Source organism: Mobula birostris, chromosome 19 (assembly GCF_030028105.1).
Source record: "Mobula birostris isolate sMobBir1 chromosome 19, sMobBir1.hap1, whole genome shotgun sequence".
Lineage (NCBI taxonomy): Eukaryota > Metazoa > Chordata > Chondrichthyes > Myliobatiformes > Myliobatidae > Mobula > Mobula birostris.
Genome location: NC_092388.1, coordinates 53,852,390 through 53,875,331, shown reverse-complemented (window position 1 = coordinate 53,875,331; position 22,942 = coordinate 53,852,390). Strand labels below are relative to the sequence as shown.

Here is a 22,942-nt window from a genome sequence, read left to right as displayed (position 1 = left end):
GCAATTAAGGTCAAGGATATGATGACTGAAATTCTATTTGAACTGCTGGAAATGAGAATATCCACAGAACGTCCGGAATAATTCCTCCTTTAAGGCATTGCCTTATTAAATGACCGGGATAGTAATAATACGGTGAAAAGTAATTGAATAAAATACATTCAGAGGTAAAGGGCCTGCTGAGCACAGAGCAAAACTAATTTTAAAAACATTGGAAACTTTAAAATTCCCCATGAGCTATAGTGCGAGATTTTCATTTCTTTTTAAACCTTACAGATGTACATTTTCTCAAATGTAACTTTGTCTGCTCTGAACATACTGCTGGATATTTCATCACATGATCCGCCTATCTCTCACTCTTAGTGTTAGGTCACCTGACATTGACATTTGACATCATCAGAAAGTGAATAGACTCTTCACTACACTTTGCATTATAAGACCATAGGACCATAAGATATAGGAACAGAAGGAGGCCATTCAGCCCATCAAGTTTTCTCCGCCATTCAATCATGGGCTGATCCAATTCTTCCAGTTATCCCCACTCCCCTGCTTTCACTCCATACCCTTTGATGCCCTGGCTAATCAAGAACCTATCTATCTCTGCCTTAAATATACCCAATGACTTGGCCTCCACAGCCAGTCGTGGCAACAAATTCCACAGATTTACCACCCTCTGACTGAAGTAATTTCTCCGCATCTCAGCTCTAAATGGATGTCCTTCAATCCTGAAGTCACGCCCTCTTGTCCTAGACTTCCCTACTACGGGAAGTAACTTTGCCATATCAAATCTGTTCAGGCCTTTTAACTTTCAGAATGTTTCTATCAGAACCCCCATCATTCTCCTGAACTCCAGGAAATACAGCCCAAGAGCTGCCAGGCGTTCCTCATATCCTTTCATTCCTGGAATTATTCTCCTGAATCTCTTCTGAACCCTCTCCAATGTCAGTATATCCTTTCTAAAATAAGGAGCCCAAAAATGCACACAATACTCCGACTGTGGTCTCACAAGTGCCTTATAGAGCCTCAACATCACATGCTCTTATATTCTATGCCTCTAGAAATGAATGTCAACATTGCATTCGCATTCTTCACAACCTACTCAACCTGGAGGTTAACCTTTAGGGTATCTTGCACAAGGACTCCCAAATCCCTTTCCATCTCTGCATTTTGAATTCTCTCCCCATCTAAATAATAGTTTGCCCATTTATTTCTTCCACCGAAGTGCATGACCATACACTTTCCAACATCGTATTTCATTTGCCACTTCCTTGCCCATTCCCCTAATCTAAGTCTCTCTACTGGCTCTTTGTTTCCCCAACACTACCCACTCCTCCACCTATCTTTATATCATTGGCAAATTTAGCCACAAATCCATTAATGCTGTAACAAGAGGGCGTGACTTCAGGATTGAAGGTCCTGCTGTAATCCTGTAATAATGCTGTATGTATTGACATACATCGTAAAAATCAGCGGTCCAAACACTGGTCCCTGTGGAACTCCACTGGTAACCAGCAGCCAGCTAGAAAAGGGTCCTTTTATTCCCAGTCTCTGTTTTCTGCCGACCAGCCAATGCTCTACCCATGCTAATAACTCCTCTGTAATTCCATGGGCTCTTATCTTGCTCAGCAGCGTCACCTGCAGCACCTTGTCAAAGGCCTTCTGAAAATCCAAGTAAACCATGTCTACTGCATCTCCTTTGTCTACTCTGCTTGTAATTTCCTCAAAGAATTTAAGTAGGTTTGTCAGGCAGGTTTTTCCTTTCAGGAAACCATGCTAGCTTTGGCCTATCTTGTCATGTGCCTCCAGGTACTCCGTAGTTTCATCCTCAACAATTGATTCCAACAACTTCCCAACCACTGATGTCAGGCTAACAGGTCTATAGTTTCCTTTCTGCTGCCTCCCACCCTTCTTAAATAGCAAGAGTAACATTTGCAATTTTGCAGTCATTTGGTACAATGCCAGAATCTATTGATTCTTGAAAGATTATTGTTAGTGCCTCCACAATCTCTCCAGCTACTTCCTTCAGAACCCAAGGGTGCATTCCATCAGGTCCAGGAGATTTAATCACCCTCGGAACGTTAAGCTTCCTGAGCACCTTCTCAGTCGTAATTTTCACTGCACATACTTCAGTTCCCTGACACACTTGTATGTCCCGTATGCTGTATATGTCTTCCACTGTGAAGACTGATGCAAAATATGCATTCAGTTCTTCTGCCATCTCTGCATCTCTCATTACAGTAGCTCCAGTGTTATTTTGTATTGGTCCTATATCTACCCTCGACTCTTTTACCCTTTATATATTTAAAAAAGCTTTTAGTATCTTCTTTAATATTAGTCAACAGCTTCCTCTCATAATTCATCTTTTCCTTCCGAACGACCTTCTTAGTTTCCTTCTGCAAATTTTTAAAAGCTCCCAAATCCTCTATCTTCCCACTAGCTCTGCCTTCCTTGTATGCCCTCTCTTTTGCTTTTAATTTGGCTCTGACTTCACTTGTCAGCCACCATAGTGTGTTTCTTCCCTTTGAAAATTCCTTTTTATTTGGAATATATCTGTCTTGCATTTCCCCCATTTTTCGCAGAAACTTCAGCCGTTGCTGCTCTGCTGTCCTTCCTGCAAATGTCCCTTTCCAGTCAAATTATCCCTTTCTGTCAAAGACCTTTTATATTGAATAAAAGTGTTATCAAGTACATTTTCTTCTCCCTATACCCTTTCTCCCGTGTCGATTATAAAACTAATCCTTTGGAGCAGTGGTAATGCTATGTTAGTTTTGACCTTACCTGTAATTTTCATGCAGGCAAAAATAATTTGTAATATTCCTCAAAGTGCTGGAAGACACTTGCTCAAGCATTACCTGTTACTTTCTGTTTCCTACACCAGAGACAAAACAACCCCTCCACTGGAAGAGGAAGATCTCCCAGAGTGTTCGACATTGTTATATGCTCAGCATTTTGAAGCAAAACATTGCAATTTCAGGTGAAACTAAAACCGGACTGACCGGTATGAGCGTCCACCGAGTGTCCGACTGCTAACAATGATGGATGTCTCGTTTTGTGCTGTAACAGGAGTTCCGTTGCAGCAGGTGGCGGTGTAACCTTTCTGCGGTAGGCGGGTTCCCGCAGATGCAGTGATTTGCGGCTGACGGTGGCCCCACCGAGGAGACGCCTCTTTGTATCAGTGAGTGTGTGTGTTTGAGGGAGCCGGGGATTTCCGGCCGCTACCCGATCTCGTTCAACCGCGGAGGCGGTGGAAGTACGCTGGCGTCTCGTCCTTCCGCCTGTGACCGGTGTGGATGGTGGGGCGGAAAGATGCGAGCCAAGGATTGAGAGGTTGTTGTGTGTGTTGGGGGGGAGGGCTGGGGGTGGACTTGCCGGAGAGCGGACGGGAGAGGAGGAAGAAGCCGAGGCGCTGCGAGCCGAGGGGAGAAACGTACATCGTGGAACGCGAGGAGATTGCAACATCGGACGGGGGCGAGAATGTAACCAGCTGAGCGCTCGCCGCGACCCCTGCAATAATCGGGCAACCTCGCACACCGGCACTGCGTCCCTCCCCGAAATCATGACCGAAGACGTTTCCGAGGTTCCGAAAGAGCTGCTCGGTAAGGAGAAGGGATTTGCCTCCCAGGTCTTACAGAGGAGGGAACGGGAGCGTAGATGGGAAAGCAAGGCAATTGCACCGATTATATGCTGGTGTTTGGGGGGTGGGTGTTATACAAAGAAGTTAATTTCTGTCGTTCTGCCCTAGAGGGTCACGTTTGTTTATTACCTTTTTAAGTGCGTGTGTTATCAGCCACATTCAGCTCTCCCACTCCTTCCCCTTTTAAAAAATACTTTGATACTGCCTCTGTTCTGATTGGGGTTGTCATGCATTAGTGTCTTTCGGCGACTTGTATATGCTGTTGTACGTGATAAGAGAAGCACACACCAGTTTATATAGAAATGCAAGCGATCGGGCAAAAGGCACTTCTGATACCGAAGGTTACGACATCTGAAACGAGCTACTTTTTGTTGCTGCTCTTTCACAGAAAGCGTCAGGGATGTTATCGGCAGGAAGGTTAAAATCTTTTTGAAGAAGAAGGTAAAACTGGAAATTAAAGGCGACAAGGTGGAAAATAAAGTTTTGGTGAGTAATCAACAATAATATCACAAAATCCATTGAATATGTTTTATGTTTCTTCCTGATGAAATGTTGATAATTGAAATGCGGCGTAAACTGATGAGCAGTCAGCCGCAAATCTAATCATGCGCTGTAACGCGGCTTGCCCCATGTTTTTGTGTCAAAACACAGTGATAAATATTATTGCATCGTCAAAGTGAGGTAAAGGCTTTTAAAAATATTAGTATGATAGACGTGCATGCGTTGTTACAGACGCTACGCTGTGCTAATAGGATGAGAGCGGCGGGACAGGAGTTGAGTGTTTGTGGCTTTGTCAAAGCTCCAGGAATATGGGAAAGGGAGTCGGCCATTCAGCCCCTTTCAGTTTACTATCATTAAATTAAAATCATCGATGTTAACTGTTTCGCCATCTCGATTTCGTGTCCCAAAATGCACTTATTAAAATAATCTGCCTTGTTGGTTATGCGTGGTCGATTATAAATGTTTGGTTTCTATTAGATATTCTGCACAGGATTCCCTTTTCAAAATAATATAATATTGAATAATTAGAGGGCACTCCGAAAGTAATTGTCTGATCTTATTTCCTTCTGACATTGGAGGGCATTTGGCCCGTTAAGTATGCCAGTTCTCAAAGTAATCCCATCAACCACACCCGCCCCACCCACTTTTCTCTCTCATTTGCCAAGTAACCCCAGCCTGGGATATTTTTAGTAAGGTTAATTAATGACTGTAGATCACCCCAATATGCCTTTGGAGTATGGGGGTTGGGGGGAATGAGAGCACACAGTGCGATCTCACATGGTCACAGGGAGGAGGTGCCAAGTCAGTTACAGGCAGATCTGGAGTGTGGAATTGACACTCAGTTGCTGAAGCGGTGAGGTGGCACTGATACTGGCGAAGCCACTTTGCCGCCTGAACTACGAGAAATAACAGACAAATGTTGAGTGGAAGTTGTGAAGTTCTAGTTTATGAAGGGACCATCTGAAAGGTACGTGGACTCCAATGCACTCACTCAATGAATTTAATAACTTGCAATAAATAAGTATGGAAAGAGATTAATTGCTGCAGAATTATGTTAGAACATGAAATACAAGGCTTTTAAAAAATTCTGATAGCTTGCAACAGTGATTATGATTTAAATTGTTTTAATTGTGTGGCTTGGATTTCTTCTTAAAAGATGCAATGGCTGTATAAATAACCCATTTATACTTCCTCTTGCCCACAACTTAATCAGAATTGTTTTCTGTACAATAATTTTGTAATTAATCATCATGGGTCTCGGAGCATATCTGTAGGATTGGAAAGTTGTATTTAAAGAATCTGGATTTACCAGGTTGATTTTCCTATAGCCTAGGGACATTAGCTTACTCCTGTTGCTATTACTGAGCATGATCTGAAACTACTGGCTCCTCATTACAAAACTACACAACTTTAAATTCCATTGTCTTGAAATTACTAAATTATACTTGTGGTTTTTCATAGTCAAACTGATTTTAATCAGGAGAAATTAATAGACTGCCCCTTCCTCTCCAGTGATAGCAAAGCTTGTGGCAGATCTTTAAATTGTAATGACACCTTGGTTTTCCAGCTTTGTGCGTAATGTAATTGCCTGTCGTCATGATAATATCAATTGTTAGCAGTGCTGTGGTGAATATTTGATTGGGAGTCTTTGGGAACAAGTGTTTGCATTTTATTTGTGTAGTTCTACTGAAATTGAAATGTCTGAGGAAAACCATTGGCGTTTTTGACTTTCTGTCTCTAGCTTTCTGACCTCATACATTGTGTATTTTCAAAGCTTGATTTTGTTGCTTTCTGTAATTTTTGAAGTTTATTTATAGAGCATTTGCAAAATGTCAATTTCTGTTTTCCTATTGATAATGACATCAAATTTAAAGGCTGACAGGTGGTTGATTTAAAAAAAATGAAGTGTACCCTTGCCAAATATAATAAGCCTGCATTTAAGTGAGCTTTCCATTCTTGATGTTGGCCTAAGTTTTGGAAAAGACTAAAGTACTTCAGTTTATTGAATAGTCAACTATAGCAAACAAACGTTAGGTTGCACACTTATTTTGAAGATGGATTGTGTTTTATGTAGGCTGCTCAATATTTATTGAAATTATTCTGCACTCTTTTGCTAATGTTACAGAAGTGTTAACAGCCTCCTCTGCATTGCTACTTTGGAAAACTTTTACAAGGACTGCCAAATTCATTGCCACCTATTTAAAACCAGCCTGATTGAACTTCATAATTCTGCCATTTCAGGAATGGGCAGTTACTAGTTAAATTTCTTATGCCTTTCTCATATATCAGCTCTGACGCCAGGAAGCAGTTCTCGAAAAGCAACATCACAACAAAAACCAGAACTTTCCAGATCCTGGGTTGAAAGAAGTCATTGCGTGCTCCAGTGTGTATGGTGGTGGAGCAAGGGAGAGGCAGGGTTCCGGTTTGCGTGCAGAAGCTGCTGCTGAAGAATGTGTGCATAGGGAGCATTCTCCAAATGCAAGAAGGCTTCTCAGAGTTTTGGGGAGGTGTCTGATTGAGGTGGGAAAATTCTAACACTTTGAGGAACCGAAAATTCAAAGTCTCCAACTATGACAGTTGAGCTTTTTTTGACTTTATAATTCAGTAATGTGAGTTAGTTTGTATTTATCAACAGAGACAGACTGAAGCAGTTGTGATTGACAGTGACCTTGAAGGCAGTGCAGGCATCCGTATGACCTTATACTGCAGGTTTCCTGCGATCACATGCACAAATGAGGATTGCCTTGTAAAGAGGATACCCTCTTCAACGAACGATTCTGCAGAGAGTGTGGATCCCCATGGCCAGGTTGCCTGAAGTATTGGGTGCCACCTCCACCTCATCTGTAAGCTTTCTTTTTTTTCAACTCTATTCTCATCAGATGGATGTGCAACCACTCCTTTACTTGTAGGAAATTTCAGTGGCCCATCGTTTTAAGGAGGAACCTGCTGCAGGAACAGAAAGTGAGTGAGATTCCAGTTTGGTTTGGGTTACTCGAGGTTTCTTTTGCAGAACTTTGTGAATGTTGGAGAAATGACATATAAGGTCATCTTGAAAAACTGTGAGTGAATATTGCCAACACACACACAATTCTGGAGGAACTCTGTGGGTCAGGCAGCATTTAGGGAGGAAAATGACCATTCGGTGATTTGGGCTGCGACCCTTCAACAGGACTTACGAAGGGTGTCCACAGTTCTGCCTACTTCTGTCTCACTGAACTTGTATCCTCATATCTCTTTGTGCTCCATGGTTCAATCCCTCCCCACCTACATATGTGACACTTAACATGTTCTGCACCATTTCAACTTCCAGTTCCCTAATCCTGACTGCCTCATTTTCACCATGGATGTCCCATCCCTCCACGCTTCCACCTCCCATCAAGGCACTCTGCTTCTTTCTTGTCAACAGACCTAACCCGTTCCCCTCTGCCACCTTTCTGCTTCATCTGGCAGAAATGGCAGTCATCCTCAACAACTGATGAAGAGTCTTGACCCAAAATGTTGACTGTTTATTTCCCTCCATAGTTGCAGCCTTTAGAGTTCCTCCAACACCTTGTGCATGTTCTTCCAGCTGTAGTCTCTCTTTTGTCTCCAGTAAGTATTTCCACTTGCCATCATATGGAAGAGTGTAGTTGAAAATCTCACTGGAGACCAAAGTAGGTTATTGCACAATTGTTGATGTGATGATTGGCTATACAAGACAAAAGACAACACAATAAATCAATCTCACATCAAAAAGGCCCTATTGTGAAAGGCATAGTTAAATTGGGAGACCTTTATAATGGCGATAGTCTAAAATTTTTTAATCAACTAATCCAACAGTACGATATTTCTAGGTCACAATTTTGGAGTTATCTTCAACTATGTCATTTGCTACATACAACTTTTGGTTCTACACAGCAACCCCCACAAGTTGCTACGATATTGTCTACTGTACTGGCTGCATATGGTAAAGGTCATGAAGCTTCAACTTATTATTCAGCTTTAACGCAAATCTCTGGGGACAAAATTCTGTTGGGTCTTAAAAGAGCATGGGTAAAAGACCTGAGTGTGACTTTTGAGACAAAAGAGTGGGAGGGTGTGCCTTACTCAGTTTAAGATCCTACACCGTTTCTATTGGACTACCGCAAGGTGACGTAGATTAGGGTTGAAAACCACCCCTGAATGCTGGCGCAGTGAGGTGGATAAAGGGGACTCAGTACATGCGCACTGGTCCTGTCCCAGAATTCAAGGATTTTGGATTATGATACATAAGTATGTTGGTGAAGTTTCAGGTATTCAACTCCCTTTCTGCCCTAGACTTTTTGTCTTGGGAGACACACTTCAGTTACTTGGGGATAAACACTCTCAAAATTGGATCCAGACAAGTATAATGGTAGGAAGGCAAATTATACTTAGAGGCTGGAGAAACTTGGGGGGACCATCATTTCAGGAGTGTGTCACAGAAATAGCCAAAGTAGCAGCTTTTGAACGCATGTCTTACAAATAGTTTGATAGGTTGGACATCTATACACAAAAATGGGGCAAATATTTAGGTTTCCTGAGGGGAAATAGTGGTGAATGTGTGGTGAAGCATATTGCTGAATGGCAGCCTTTTCTGTTATTAGAGGTCTAAATAGACACACATGGTTATTATATTGATATTTATTTCTGCCATGTTTGTTTTTACTTTATAGATAATTTTATGTTTTGTAAGCTATGATTTACGTAATTCCAACACTGACTCAAGAGTTTGGGGTTAAAAATTTTCTAGAAATAAAATATTTAAGGAGAAAAGAAAGGCCCTATTGTATTAATGATTGGCATTAACCTGTGTAAAATATTGCTGAGCTGACATGATGTTACTTTGTGCAGTTCCTGCTTTATTATGCAGACACATTTTTTTGTTCCCATTTTCCTTTTATTTATTAAAATCACTGAGTTTAAACCTGATGTCCATTTAATGTTGTCAAAGGATAGTTTGTTTCACAATATGCATCCATTCACTTGTCAATATTAAGTACTTGATCTTGCTTATTTCAGTCATATCTATTCTTACTTGTAAGCATCAGCTTGGAATGCTCTGGATTAATGTAACGTAAATTTTCAATAACATTTGCAGAATTTCTCTTCTCAAGTGCCAAAGAGCTGATGTTCACAATATCATACTGTAAATCAGGCCATCATTTCATTAACAGTGGATATGTTGATCAGAGCTACATTCATGCCAGTGGCTATACTTTATTAGGAATTTGAGGAGATATGGTACGTCACCAAAGACTAGCAAATTTCTACAGTATGTGGAGATCATACTGATTGGTTGCGTCTCTGCTTGGTATGGAGTTTCCAATGCACAAGATCAATAAACTGCAATGGGTTGTAAACTGAGCTAGCTCCATCGTGGACACCACCTTCGAGGACATCTTAAAAAAAGTAGTGCCTCGGGAAGCTGGCATCCATCATTAACAACCCTCACCATCCAGGACAGGCCCTCTTCTCATTATTACAATCAGGTACTGGAGCTTGACAATGATACTCAATATTTAAGGAATAAATTATTCCTTATTATTCCCTTCTGCCATCAGATTTCTGAACAGGTCCTCAATATTTTGCTGTTCTTTTAAGTTAGATTCAACTTTATTGTCATTGTGCAGAGTACAGATACAAAGCCAATGAAATGCATTTAGCATCTGACCAGAAATGCAAAGGATAGTGTTATTTACAAAATAACTGTGAATAAGAAAAGTGCTACAGCAGACAAATATAGAAGTACTGAGACATTACAATACGGATGCAATACTGCTTAGCGCTGTGATGAGAGGTTCAGCAGTGTCACAGCCTCAGGGAAGAAGCTCTTCCTGTGCCTGCTGGTGCGGGAGCGGAGGCTCCTGTAGTGCCTACTGGATGGGAGGAGAGTAAAAAGTCCATGGTTAGGATGAGATGCATCCCTGATAATGCTTTTCACCCTGCCCAGGCAGCATTTATGGTAGATGTTCTCAATGGTGGGCAATTGGGTGCCGATAATCCGCTGGGCAGTTTTCACCACACGCTGGAGCGCTTTGCGGTCCAATATGGGACAATTGCCATACCACACTGAGATACATTTGATGAGTATGCTCTCAATGGTACAGCGGTAAAAGTCCTTCAGTATCCTGGGACAGAGGTGAGCTTTCTTCATGCTCCGCAGGAAATAAAGGCGCTGTTGCACCTATAAAGGTTCTTTTGCACTTTTTTTTGTATATTATTGTAACTTACAGTTGTATGTATTGCACTGTATACTGCCGCAAAACAACAAATTTCACGACAAGTATCAGTGATGATAAATCTGCTTCTTGTTCACATTTGGAACTGTCAACTTTCGGTGTCTGGAGCCCAAAATGAACTTTTCTGCATTTATGTTTTTTTAAGAAAGATCCTGTCTAAGATTTATAGTGATATTGCATGTTTAAAACTACATTAATTTAAAAACTTTTCTAGAAGAAGAGCATGCAAGTTGCCTACTCTCAAACAATGAAGGCTGAGTGATGCAAGTTCAGGAGAACACAGATTGGATGAAGTGATAGATTGCAGGAGGTTAGTGAGATAGAGAGAAGTGAAACAAATTAAACTCTTAGGGCCACCTTACTGAATTTGGAGTTCTGGTCTACTATTTAAATTGTTTGAAGCCGTGATTGTCCTTCACTCTCTAAGCTATTCCTGTCTGTAACTCCATCCACTTAGTTCTCAATGTGTATCACTGGGACATTCTATTATTCTGCTCTCAGTTACACTGCCTGTCAGCTTCCACCACTAAGTCAATGTATATACTACTGAAACATTCATCTTTGCCTCAAATGTTCCAGTGTTCTGGCAAGCCTTCCATTTATAACCACAAAGTTATGTGTAGGTGATGGGTGTAGGAAACCACTGTTTTTTTAAATAGTACCTTTTATAGAATTTCTACTTTTTAACAAACTCATGTATTTTTCACAGTATGTGGTGGTTTGTCCCTACTAACTGGCAGAAAGCGGTATAGCAGTTAAACTAACAGTTTTTTACCTTTCTCATTTTCATTGGTTAAGTTTTAGTGCATTACCATCTGATGTAATTGTTTTAATTATGTAGCTTATTAACTAGTTCATTTCTATCTAAGGAATTTCTTATCTCAATTATAAAAATGATGGATTTTTCAGAGGTGCCATCTTTTCTATCTGTTTGCGCATTCTTTGCCATTCATTTACCTCTTGCCATCGTTCTCAGCTCTTAATTTAGCTTGCTTAGTATTTGTATGTTTGTCTGTATCTTAAAATAAATGATCATTAGACTTAAGACTACTTGTCATTCCTGACTTCTGGAAGAACCCTGAGGATCAGAAAATGAACAGAGATCCAACATGGGTTAGCAGCAGTCACTGTGTGGTCAGGTATAGACTGCCAGGCAACAGAATGTTGGATGAGCTGCACCTTGCAGAGAGTAGCGTAGGAAAATATTTACTCTGCTTCTGAATATGATACTAAACAAAATGAAACTATTTGAATCTTACTGCAGTATGCTAATTTATGTACCAGAGGATTATTGTGGCATCATAAAAAATGTTGGTGATGTATGAATTGCAGTATTTTCTCCTTCACTGTATTCACGAGTATGATTGTAGCAAAACATCAGGTTTTCATTTCACATTTTATTAAAAATTCCCTTTTTGATGTTTCGTTAATTAAATTTTGTCTGAGGTTTTCTGCCCACATGAAGTCTTAAACCATAACACTGATGTTTGGAAAACATGATTATAAAACTGTTTGGTTCAGATTGCACTGAGGATTATGACCATCCATTGTGATTATTAAATAATTAGTTCATTCAGTCTGAGAACATTGCAGGCTATAAGGTTTGTGCCCATTCTAGACCACAGCTCAATGAATAGCATTTTAAGCTTTTTTTGCATCTGTACTAAAGACTTAATGTGAGCATACCATTGCAGTTTATAAAACATAATCTTATGGTCAAAGTTAATTATGCACAATTTCCAAAATGTGGTTTACTTTTGTCTAGCAGTATGAATGTTAATTAAAATGCCATTTGCAAAATAGTATGCATCCATTTTAATTGGGTAGGAATTAAATTGTCTTCCAGCAGCATCTATACAATTCTGGTTGGATGTACCTGGTCAGTGACTTAATGGCAGTTACAGCTCAGACACTCATCTCAGTTACCTTGAGGCTATTTAATCTTTAAAGTATAAAGGGAAAATTATAATTTTCAGGTTTGCAATTAACAGTCACTTTAGTAACCTTGCCAAAGTCCCTTGTGTTCATGACTCTGTCGAATGAAGATCGATGGTTCCCAAAACGCTGGAGAAAAGGGTTAGAGGGAACTAGAGATTATTTAAGTTTTGATAATTGCAGTAATAGGTCATGTTAATATGCTATGATATTTACTAATTACTTCCACTTGGAGCATTTAGCAATTTTTAGTTGGCTATGGATGAAGGTTGTATAGGGGGTCTTGTGGAACTTTGACTTCTATGTCAGTCTATCTAATGGCTCTTGTCAAGACCTATATCCTTGTGAGCTCCAGTTTCTTTGGTACATGGGCTTTGATATCTATATATATCAGGAATATGTACCAGGAAGCAGAATGACAAACAGATCAGTTATTGTTAGATTATGTAAAAAAAACTTGTTCTGCGAATAGCCATCTTTACCTAACAGGTCTCTTGATGAGCACTTAAATATTAGAGGTGGTATATATCTTCCAGTTGCAGCCTATTACCTTCAGTCCATAATTAATTATGCAAGTGTCTAACTCAATAGTTCTGCACCTATTTTGTCACAGTGAAATACGTTTGCAGTTCTCTCTGCACTGCATGGGCTGCACCCACCCAGCTACTGCGGTTACTGAAGGTTAGAAGGTTGAGATTAATGCGGGCTGTCAAGGCACATTGGAGACAGGGTGTGGACTGGACTTTGGACTTGCCTAGCACGTTATTCTTTTTTGTTGATACTGCAGTAGGAATTTGAGCTGGTAATTTGGCACTGCAGTGAGAGAACACTAGTTTAGCTGACAAGTAGAAATCCTGAGCTAGGTTATTGGCAGCTGAGTGTGTTATATAATCTTGAATTTCTGTGGAACTCCTCTGCTTTATTTCCCCCCCCACCACTATCGATCTAAAGAATGCTGAGATACATCCTTGGTTGTGCTGGGACACATCATCAGTGATGTAACCTGGGGTTATTGGGTATTTTGGGTCTTTCAACATCAGACACTCTTGCCCAGGTGACCCAGCCAGGCTGATCAGGCCCTGGCTTGTGTCCCAGCAGCACTGGTCCACAGGTCAGGAGGCTAGCTCAGCAGCATCTGTGATAGCCTCTTGTCTTTGCAGCCCACCGCCCCCCCCCCCCCATAATGCCAAAAAGAGAGTAGGTTTTGCATAGTGAGCAGCCAGCAAAACTAATGCACGCCACATCTGTAGGTTTGCATCAGGCCCTCCACCCCTGTCACTGGCACTGCTCTGCCAGCTCGTGGTATTTGGCTTTCTTGCACTTAAATGCCTTCTCGATCCGGTTTTCCCAAGAAACTGTCAGTTCTACCATGACCATCTGCTTCGAGGTTTCTGAAAGAATGACCATGTCTGGCCTCGGGTATGATGATGTGATGAAGTCAAGGAGCTTTAATTGCTTGCCAAGATTGATCTTCAGTTGCCAGTCAGACAGTGTGAGCCTTATCAATGGTATTCCGTAAGGTGAAATCAATTGATGCCAGAGTCCTTTGATCTTTTCATCCAAATGACTGTTGTTAATGTGCACATTGGCAATGAAGTCTTTACAATTGAGTCTACTTTTACCCATGTGTCGTTTTGGTTACAGCTCTTGAGTGTGACTAGTTTTATCACAGTTGTGGGGCTGAACCCATTTGAAGTTTCTACTGGTGCCCCTTGTTAGTTACATTCAGTGCAACCGCAGTAAACCTCCAGTAATATTGCAACCTTGAGACTGGGTGGTGCTGCCTAGCAGATGTTATTGATACTATGCCTACTTATGCCCAACATTTTGCTTCAGCATAGTAAATAGTATCATTGCTGTAATGTTCTCACCGTGATCACCGTGAGTTTAAAGGGTGCAGGGTCCTTCAACCATAAACTGAACCAGATTCCTTGCCCTGGTGGTCAAGCCCACCGTCTGTGCTGCTGCCCTGGCCACAGACCGGACTGTTGCCGGCTCTCTGGAGCTCCGGCTTGTATTACTGTCTAGTGAGTGAGTCAGATGGCAAGCCATCAGAATTTCTTGACAATCGGAAGCCAGGTTATTGGTGCAAAAAGCAATCTGTTGTGGGGGGGGGGGGAGATTTCTGCAGAAGATTGTTTGTAGCGTCAGGTCCCAGCATTTACAGTCTCTGTGTTAGTTTCACTGTACCTTCAATTTTCAAACTAGTTCAGAGGCTGAGGTATAAAATGCTCCTGATGTTTGAGAATAATTCTACACCACTTAAACAAGGTACTTAATTAAGTTCTAATAATCAGTAGAGAATTGATTATTAGATAATGTATAACTGCATTTGGATGTAGGTATCTTGTTGCAAGTGTGTGTGTGTGTGTCTGTTTAATGGATATGGAGAACTGAACCTTTGTTTTAATACAGTCATTCAACATGGCCCACTTAGTCCATGCTGACCATCAAGACCCCATTCCTCATCAATTCTTTGCGGATTCTACTACCTAACAATGCACCAGGGGCAATATATAGCGGTCTATTACCTTAGCAACCTGCGCGGGATGTGGGAGGAAGGTGGAGGTCGGGCAGGGAGTCGATGCCATCAAACTCCGCGAACCGCACACGGGAGATCAAGATTGAATCCGGCTTGCCAGCTCTGTGAGCCGGAGGCCTTACTAGTCGTTGCTGTTGTGCAGTTGTCAGATTCAATTTTGGTTACAACATTCCCAGTAGATTGGACAGCGGACAGTTATCTGCCAGTCGAACAATTTATGAAGAAATGCATTAAATGAAATGTAAATGAATTCTGGTGGCATAATTATTGCAACCTTTTATGAGTTTGTTGTTACATCATTAGAATACATCATTGTTTTCTTGTACTGAGCTGGTTACTGCTGAATTTTTTTTGCAATGATTATTGGCTGAATCTTAAAAATAGGATTTCTATTTTCAAATGATGGTGGTCTTTCATTAAAATTGCTCAATGGCTGAAGATTTAAACATGCGTGAGTGATGTTGAAGGAGTAAAGAAGTAGAATTGATGATACACTGCAGGCTTTAAGGAAAATATCAGTTATTTCATCACCTATGATTTGTTTTTCTTGTGGAAATTAATTGATGGCTCTTTACCTTTGGGGGTGGAGGGGAGAACATCCGGAGTGTACACTAGGGTGTTCTTGAAATATTGTGTGCTGCTTTGATCACCACATTGCAGGAACGATGCGGTTTGCTGAAGAAAATGCACAGGACGCTCGCCAGGATATTGCTTGGATTGGACAGCTTCAGTTATGGGGGAGAGACTGGGGAGGCTGGGCTTATTTTTTTCCTGAGTGTAGGAGGCTGATGAGTGACCTGATGGAGGCATGTACGATTACGAAAGGGTAGATGGTGAGAATCTTTTCCCATGGTAGGGGAAAGGTGGTTTAAAAACAAGAAGGCACAGCTTTAAAAAGAGGAAGGAGTTGTAAAGGGGATCTGAAGGAGTACATTTTTATTTAAACACAGGGTATGGTTGGTATCTGAAACATGCTGTCAGAGGAGGTGGTGGAATCAGAGGCAGTTACCACATTTAAAGAGGCAGTTAGACCAACGTCTAAATAAGGAAGCCAAAGAAGGATATGGTCCTAATGAAGGCAAGTAGACTGAGAGTAGATATTGAATGTGGTCAACAGAGACATGGTAGGCTGACAGGCCTGTTTCTGTGTTGTATGGCTATGATCCTACAACATTTCACACTTAACTTTTATCGAACAAAATGACAGTGGATTGATAGTTGAGATTATTAAGGCAAAAATTCATCATGGCAAAATCGCTTCTGATTAGGGGCACAGGGATGAACATTTTTACCTTGGGATAGAAATTAACCACAAGCAAGCAACTGCTTTGGGAATGAGATAAGATGGGAACCAAATTGGCCAAGAATTTATGGATAGTGATGAGTTATCCTTGTTGAATGCTGGCAGACGTAAGAATTTAATCTTGAGTGGTTTCCCACTGGGATTGAGAGTACAAGTTAGCACCATTCATTGTGGTGAGGCCTAGGGTGTTAACAGTATCTTTTGTGAAGTAATTCCATTGACATGAATTGGTGATATGGAAGTGGTGGGAGGACAAGTGCTGCCAAACAGATGTTTATTTTTAATAAAAATATCCTGAAAGCTGGTTGAATGTAGTCCAAAGATTGGCTGTTGAACAGTTGACATGTATCAAAGATACATAAAAAGTTTATTACAAAAACTACACCAACTAATAACATCAAATATATTTGAGATAAAATAAAATGATTTAGCACTTTAGTGGTTAATAAATGCCAGTAAGGTTGCCAGTGGTGTTAACATGCATAGTTATTACATTTTTAGTGAATTAATCACATGTACTCATGAAAAAAACAAACTCATTTTCAATGATCCCCATTACCCTGCGTGCAGTACATCAGTGCTCTCCAATCTACAATTCACACCCTCTGCCTTCTATGGCAAGCCAATTCTGAATCCACACAGCCAAGTTTCTTTAGATCCCATGCCTCCTGACATTCTGAATGAGCCTACCACTTTACTAAAATCCATATACACCATATCCACTGCTCTACCTTCATCAATTTGTTTTGTCACTTCCTCAATAATAAAATCAGGTTTGTGAGGTATGACCTGACCTTCACAAAGCCATGCTGACTATCCTTAATCAGACAGTATTTCTCTAAATGATTGTAAATCCTGTATCTAAAAATTGTCTCCAATAACTTGCCCATCACGCAATGGTCTATAATTTCCAGAGTTATCCCTGTGAACTTTCTTGAGCAAAGAAATAACATTTGCCACCCTCCAGCCTGCTTATGGATCCTAATATTTTTCATAAGTTTCAGCATATCCTGCTTCTTAACAGTGACATGTTCCAGCATGTCAGCCTGGTTTACATTGTTTCACATTCAATCAAGATCCCTCTCACTGGTGAATACTGAAGGAAAATATTTCATTAAGGACCTCTCCTACCACCTCCCACTCCAGGCACCTGTTTCCTCTACCGTCGCTGATTAGTCCTACCTTCTCTCTTGTCATCCTCTTGGTCTTTGGGTTTTCTTTAATCTTATTCACTAAGACCTTCTCGTGTGCCCTTCTAGCTCTCCTAAGTCCATGTTTAACCTTCTTCCTGGCTATCTTGTAACTCTTAAGAGTCCTGTCTGACCCTTGCTTCCTAAATCTTAAATATGCTTCTTTCTTCGTTTTGATTACACGTTTCACATCTTTTGTCAACCATGGTTCCTTCACCCTACCATCCTTTCCCTGCCTCAATGGGACTAATCTCTCCAGAACACAATGCAACTGCTCCCTATCTTAAGTGTGCCAATCCTTTCCTTGCCTCTTTGTTATCAACTTGTAGTTAAGCCATGTCTCAAAAGTATCTCCCTTTGCTGAGAGGCCAACTGTATATTCTTCCTTGGTAAAGACTGATGCAAAGTATTCAGTCAATACCTCTGCTATGCTCTGTTTCTGGGTGGATCTCTTTTATTAGTCCCTGAATAGGCCTACTCATTAGACTTCCTGTTTCCTGTATTCTTGCATGTGGAATATTTTTGCTTCCTTGAGATTTTTCTCAAACTTTTTGGTTGTTTTAATTTTTCCGTCCCATGCAAATATGGTTAATCAGTCTAATTCTCCATTGTTATCAGTCTAACATCTGTAAGGCCTTTGACAAGGTCCCACATGGGAGGTTAGTTAGGAAAATTCAGTCGCTAGGTATACATGAAGAGGTGGTAAATTGGATCAGACATTGGCTCAATGGAAGAAGCTAAAGAGTGGTAGTAGAGAATTGTTTCTCCGAGTGGAGGCCTGTGACTAGTGGTGTGCCACAGGGATCAGTGCTGGGTCCATTGTTATTTGTCATCTATATCAATAATCTGGATGATAATGTGGTAAATTGGATCAGCAAATTTGCTGGTGATACAAAGATTGGAGGTGTAGTAGACAGCGAGGAAGGTTTTCAGAGCCTGCAGAGGGACTTGGACCAGCTGGAAAAATGGGCTGAAAAATGGCAGATGGAGTTTAATGCAGACATGTGTGAGGTATTGTACGTTGGGAGGACAAACCAAGGTAGAACATACAGGGTTAATGGTAAGGCACTGAGGAGTGCAGTGGAACACAGGGATCTGGGAATACAGATACAAAATTCCCTAAAAGTGGCGTCACGGGTAGATAGGGTCGTAAAGAGAGCTTTTGGTACGTTGGCCTTTATTAATCAAAGTATTGAGTATAAGAGCTGGAATGTTATGATGAGGTTGTATAAGGCATTGGTGAGGCCAAATCTGGAGTAATGTGTTCAGTTTTGGTCACCAAATTACAGGAAGGATATAAATAAGGTTGAAAGAGTGCAGAGAAGGTTTACAAGGTTGTTGCCGGGACTTGAGAAACTCAGTTACAGAGAAAGGTTGAATAGGTTGGGACTTTATTCCCTGGAGCGTAGAAGAATGAGGGGAGATTTGATAGAGGTATATAAAATTATGATGGGTATAGATAGAGTGAATGCAAGCAGGCTTTTTCCACTAAGGCAAGGGGAGAAAAAAACCAGAGGACATGGGTTAAGGGTGAGAGGGGAAAAGTTTAAAGGGAACATTAGTGGGGGCTTCTTCACACAGAGAGTGGTGGGAGTATGGAATGAGCTGCCAGACGAGGTGGTAAATGCGGGTTCTTTTTTAACATTTAAGAATAAATTGGACAGATACATGGATGGGAGGTGTATGGAGGGATATGGTCCGTGTGCAGGTCAGTGGGACTAGGCAGAAAATGGTTCGGCACAGCCAAGAAGGGCCAAAGGGCCTGTTTCTGTGCTGTAGTTTCTATGGTACTGGGGCCTCTTTTCTCTGATTACAGATTCAGGTAAGTGAAGTACCCCAGTATGCAATGGAATTCCTTGCTTCCGTGAAGCTGTTTACTCTAAACGATACATGGTAGAAGTAAGTATAACAACAAGCACAACACAGCAGAAGGGTCAAAGATAATAGTGTAATCTGGATTAGTGCAAAAAAAAACTAAAGTGCCACCAACAGAATAACACAGAGGTAGAATTAAGAGACCATTGTTAAATAGAGTTCAGACCTCTCATGTATACAGTATATATCTCCTTAGATTGTATTTATATAATCTCAAAGCTTATCTGTTTTTGAATTCCAGTTTTCTTGCCTGGATCTATCTATGCTCCACTGAAATTGGTCTTTCTTCATCTGACTCTTAATGCTCAGTGGTCTTCAGTCATGCTTATCGTCATTTGCACAAGCATGTATGAACATGCAATGAGAAACTTGCTTACAGCAATATCGCCGGCACATATAAGATAGGCAATATATATGAAAAGACAAATTATAAGCAATGTTAACAAGAAATAATACAACTAGAATTAAAAAGTCAATTATAGTACAAACTGGCGATAGTGTTCCTACACTATAGTGATTTTGGTTGTGCAGGTTGGTTGAAGAATCACATGATTGAAGGGAAATAACTGTTCTTGAACCTGGTAGTGTCGGATTTCTAGCTTTTGTACCTCTGGCCCAATGGTAGCTGCGGGAAGATGGCATGGCCCGAATTGTTGAAATTCAAAGTAAATTTATTATCAAAGTACATATACTGTATGTCAGGGGTCCCCAACCTTTTTTGCACAGCGGACCGGTTTAATATTGACAATATTCTTGCGGACCAGCTGATGGGGTGGCGGGGGGGGGGGCAAATAAGGGACAAAAGTAGCAGTCAAATACAGGACACTAGTGTTTACCCTGAGAAAGACTACCATGACCATGAAGCCTTGCGTGGACACCTGTGTGCGCATGCGTGCACGTGCCAATTTTTTTTTCTCTACAAATCGGTTTTGACTTAATCTTCCCGATTCTGTTAAGTGAAACTACACTGTACATATATTATTTCTACTTTATATAGGCTGTATATTTATCATACCATTCCTGCTTCTACTATATGTTAGTATTATTTTAGGTTTTATGTGTTACTTGGTATGATTTGGTCTGGGAATGCTCAAAAATTTTTCCCATACAAATTAATGGTAATTGCTTCTTTGCTTTATGCCATTTCGGCTTACAAACAGTTTCATAGGAATGCTCTACCTTGGTGAGGGAAATATGGGACAAGGGCGGTCCCGTATGGGACAAACCAATTTAGCCCAATATACGAGATGTCCCGACAAATACGGGACAGTTGGCAACCCTATGTTCAAGTTCAACAGTGCGTGACAGGGAATGAGGAAAGGTGCAGCTGACTCATATTGTTTCATATCACCAAATCATATCGTTTACTCGCGGCCTGGTACCGGTCTGCGGTCTGGGGGGTGGGGACCGCTGCTGTATGTCACCATACACAATTCTGAAATTCATTTTCTTGCAGGCATTCACTGTAAATATAAAGAAACAGAATAGAATCAATATAAACGATGATGTGCAACCGGTGTGCTAAAGACAACAAACTGTACCAATATAAAAAGGAAAACAAAATAATATTAATATGTAAATAAGTAATAAATAATAGTGAGAATATAAGTTGCAGACTCTCTGAAAGAGAGTCCATAGATTATGGAATTGTTTCAGTGTTGGGATGAGTGAAGTTATCCACTCTGCTTCAGGAGCCTGATGGTTGAGTGGGAAATAACTGTTCCTGAACCTGGTGGTGTGGGACCTAAGGCTTCTGTACCTCCTTTCTGATGGCAACAGCAAGAAGAGAGCATGTCTGGATGGTGGAGATCCTTGAGAATGGATACTGCTTTTCTGTTATGGCAGTCTTTTTAGCTGCACTCATTGGTGCAAAGTGCTTTAACTGTGATGGGCTGGGCTGTATCCACTACCTTTTGTAAGCTTTTCTGTTCAAAGGCATTGATGTTTCCATACTAATCCATGATGCAACCAGTCATTATATTCTCCACCATGCATCTATTGAAGTTTGTCAAAGTTTTAGATGACGTGTCAAGTCTTCGCAAACTTATAAGAAAATAGGAGTGCTTCTGTGATTTTTTTGTAATGGTGCTTGTTTGCTGGAGCCAAGACAGATCCTTTGAAATGATAACACCAAGGATTTTTAAGTTACTGACCCTCTCCACTGCTGATCCCCCAATGAGGATTGGCTTGCGGGCATCCAATTGCCTCCTCCTGTAGTCAATACTCAGATCTTTGGTTTTGCTGATGTTGAGTGAGTTGTTGTTGTGGCACCATTCAGCCAGATTTTTAATTTCCCTCCTATATGCGCATTTATCACCACCTTTAATTCAGCCAACAGTGGTGTCATCAGCAAACTTAAATATGATATTGAATCTGTACTTAGTATAAAGTGAACAGATCAGAGGTCTAAGTCCAGAACCCTGTGGTTCACCTGTGCTGATGGGGATTGTGGAAGAGATGTGCTTGCTAATCTGAATTGACTGCAGAGTGAATTGGAGACAGTTCCAGTTTCAAAAAGTGAGTGGGCCTGTTGGTACATGTCATAAGGCTTTGGTTAGACTGCATTTGTAGTATTGTGAACAGCTTTAGGCTCCTTATCTAAGAAAAGATGTTCTGACACTGGAGGGGGTTGAGAGGAGATTCACAAGATTGATTATGGGAATGAGAGGGATAAGGTATGATGGAGTAGCTGGAGTTTAGAAGAATGATGGGGATGGGGAGGGAGGTCTCTGTGAAACCTATTGAATATTGAAAACCCAAATCGAGTGGATGTGGAGAGGATGTTTCCTGTAGTAGGTGAGTATAGGGCAAGAGGGCACAGCCTCAGAATAGAGGGATATCCATTTAGAACAAAAATGAGAAGGAATTTCTTCAGCCAGAGATTGGTTAATCTGTGGAGTTCATTGCCATGGACAGCTGTGGAAGCCAGGTCACTGAGTATATTTAAAGTAGAGGTTGACGGGCTCTTGCTTAGTCAGGACATAAAAGGTTACAAATAGAAAGCAGGAGAATGGGGTTGAGAGGGATAATAAATCAGCCATGACGGAATGGCAGAGCCGTGTGGGATGGGCTGAGTGGCCTAATTATGTTTCTATTTCTTATGGGTCTGCAAGTGAGGAAATCGAGAATCCAGTTGCACAAAGAGGTACTGAGGCCTAGGTATTGGAGCTGATTGATTAGTTTTGAGGGGCTGATAGTGTTGATTACAGAGCTGATCCTGATGTATACGCCTTCATTGCCCAGACGTTCCAGGGTTGAGTGAACAGCCAATGAAATGGCATCAGCTGTTGAACTGTTGTGATGGAGGACAAATTGGAGTGGATCCAATTCTCTCCCCAGGCAGGAGCTGATGTGTTTCATCATCAGCCTCTCAAAGCAATTCATCACAGTGGATGTCAGTGCTACTGGATGATGGTCATTGAGGCAGCTCGCCACGTTCTTCTTGGGCACTGGTATGATTGAAGCCTGCTTGAAGCAGGTGGGTACTTCAGACTGCTGAGCAAGAGGTTAAGGATCTTAGTAAACACTCCAGCCGGTTGATTAGCACAGGGCTTCAGTAATTGGCCAGGTACATTATGTCCAGGTACTTATAGTGAGTTCACCCTTCTGAACGATACCCTCACATCAGCCTCGGTGACTGAAATTACAGGGTCATCGGGGCTGATGGCGTTTGTGAAGATGCCTCCATATTCTGTCTGCCAATGCGAGCATAAAAGGCTTTGAGCT

General features: G+C 41.1%; 1 protein-coding gene across 4 annotated transcripts in view; it reads left to right on the top strand.

Moving 5' to 3' along the window:
- The first annotated feature begins 3,146 nt into the window (after positions 1–3,146).
- The window catches only part of LOC140212608 (F-actin-uncapping protein LRRC16A-like), a 345,618-nt gene continuing 325,822 nt past the window's right edge, over positions 3,147–22,942 (top strand). For 3 of the 4 annotated variants that reach the window (XM_072283616.1, XM_072283615.1, XM_072283613.1), the window contains exons 1-2: positions 3,147–3,593; positions 4,020–4,117. In XM_072283616.1, coding sequence (XP_072139717.1) covers positions 3,554–3,593; positions 4,020–4,117 — 138 coding nt within the window. In that variant the 5' untranslated portion in view covers positions 3,147–3,553. Of the gene's footprint in view, positions 3,594–4,019; positions 4,118–7,000; positions 7,094–22,942 lie in introns of those variants that run through there. The other variant, XM_072283614.1, reaches the window with a different exon arrangement.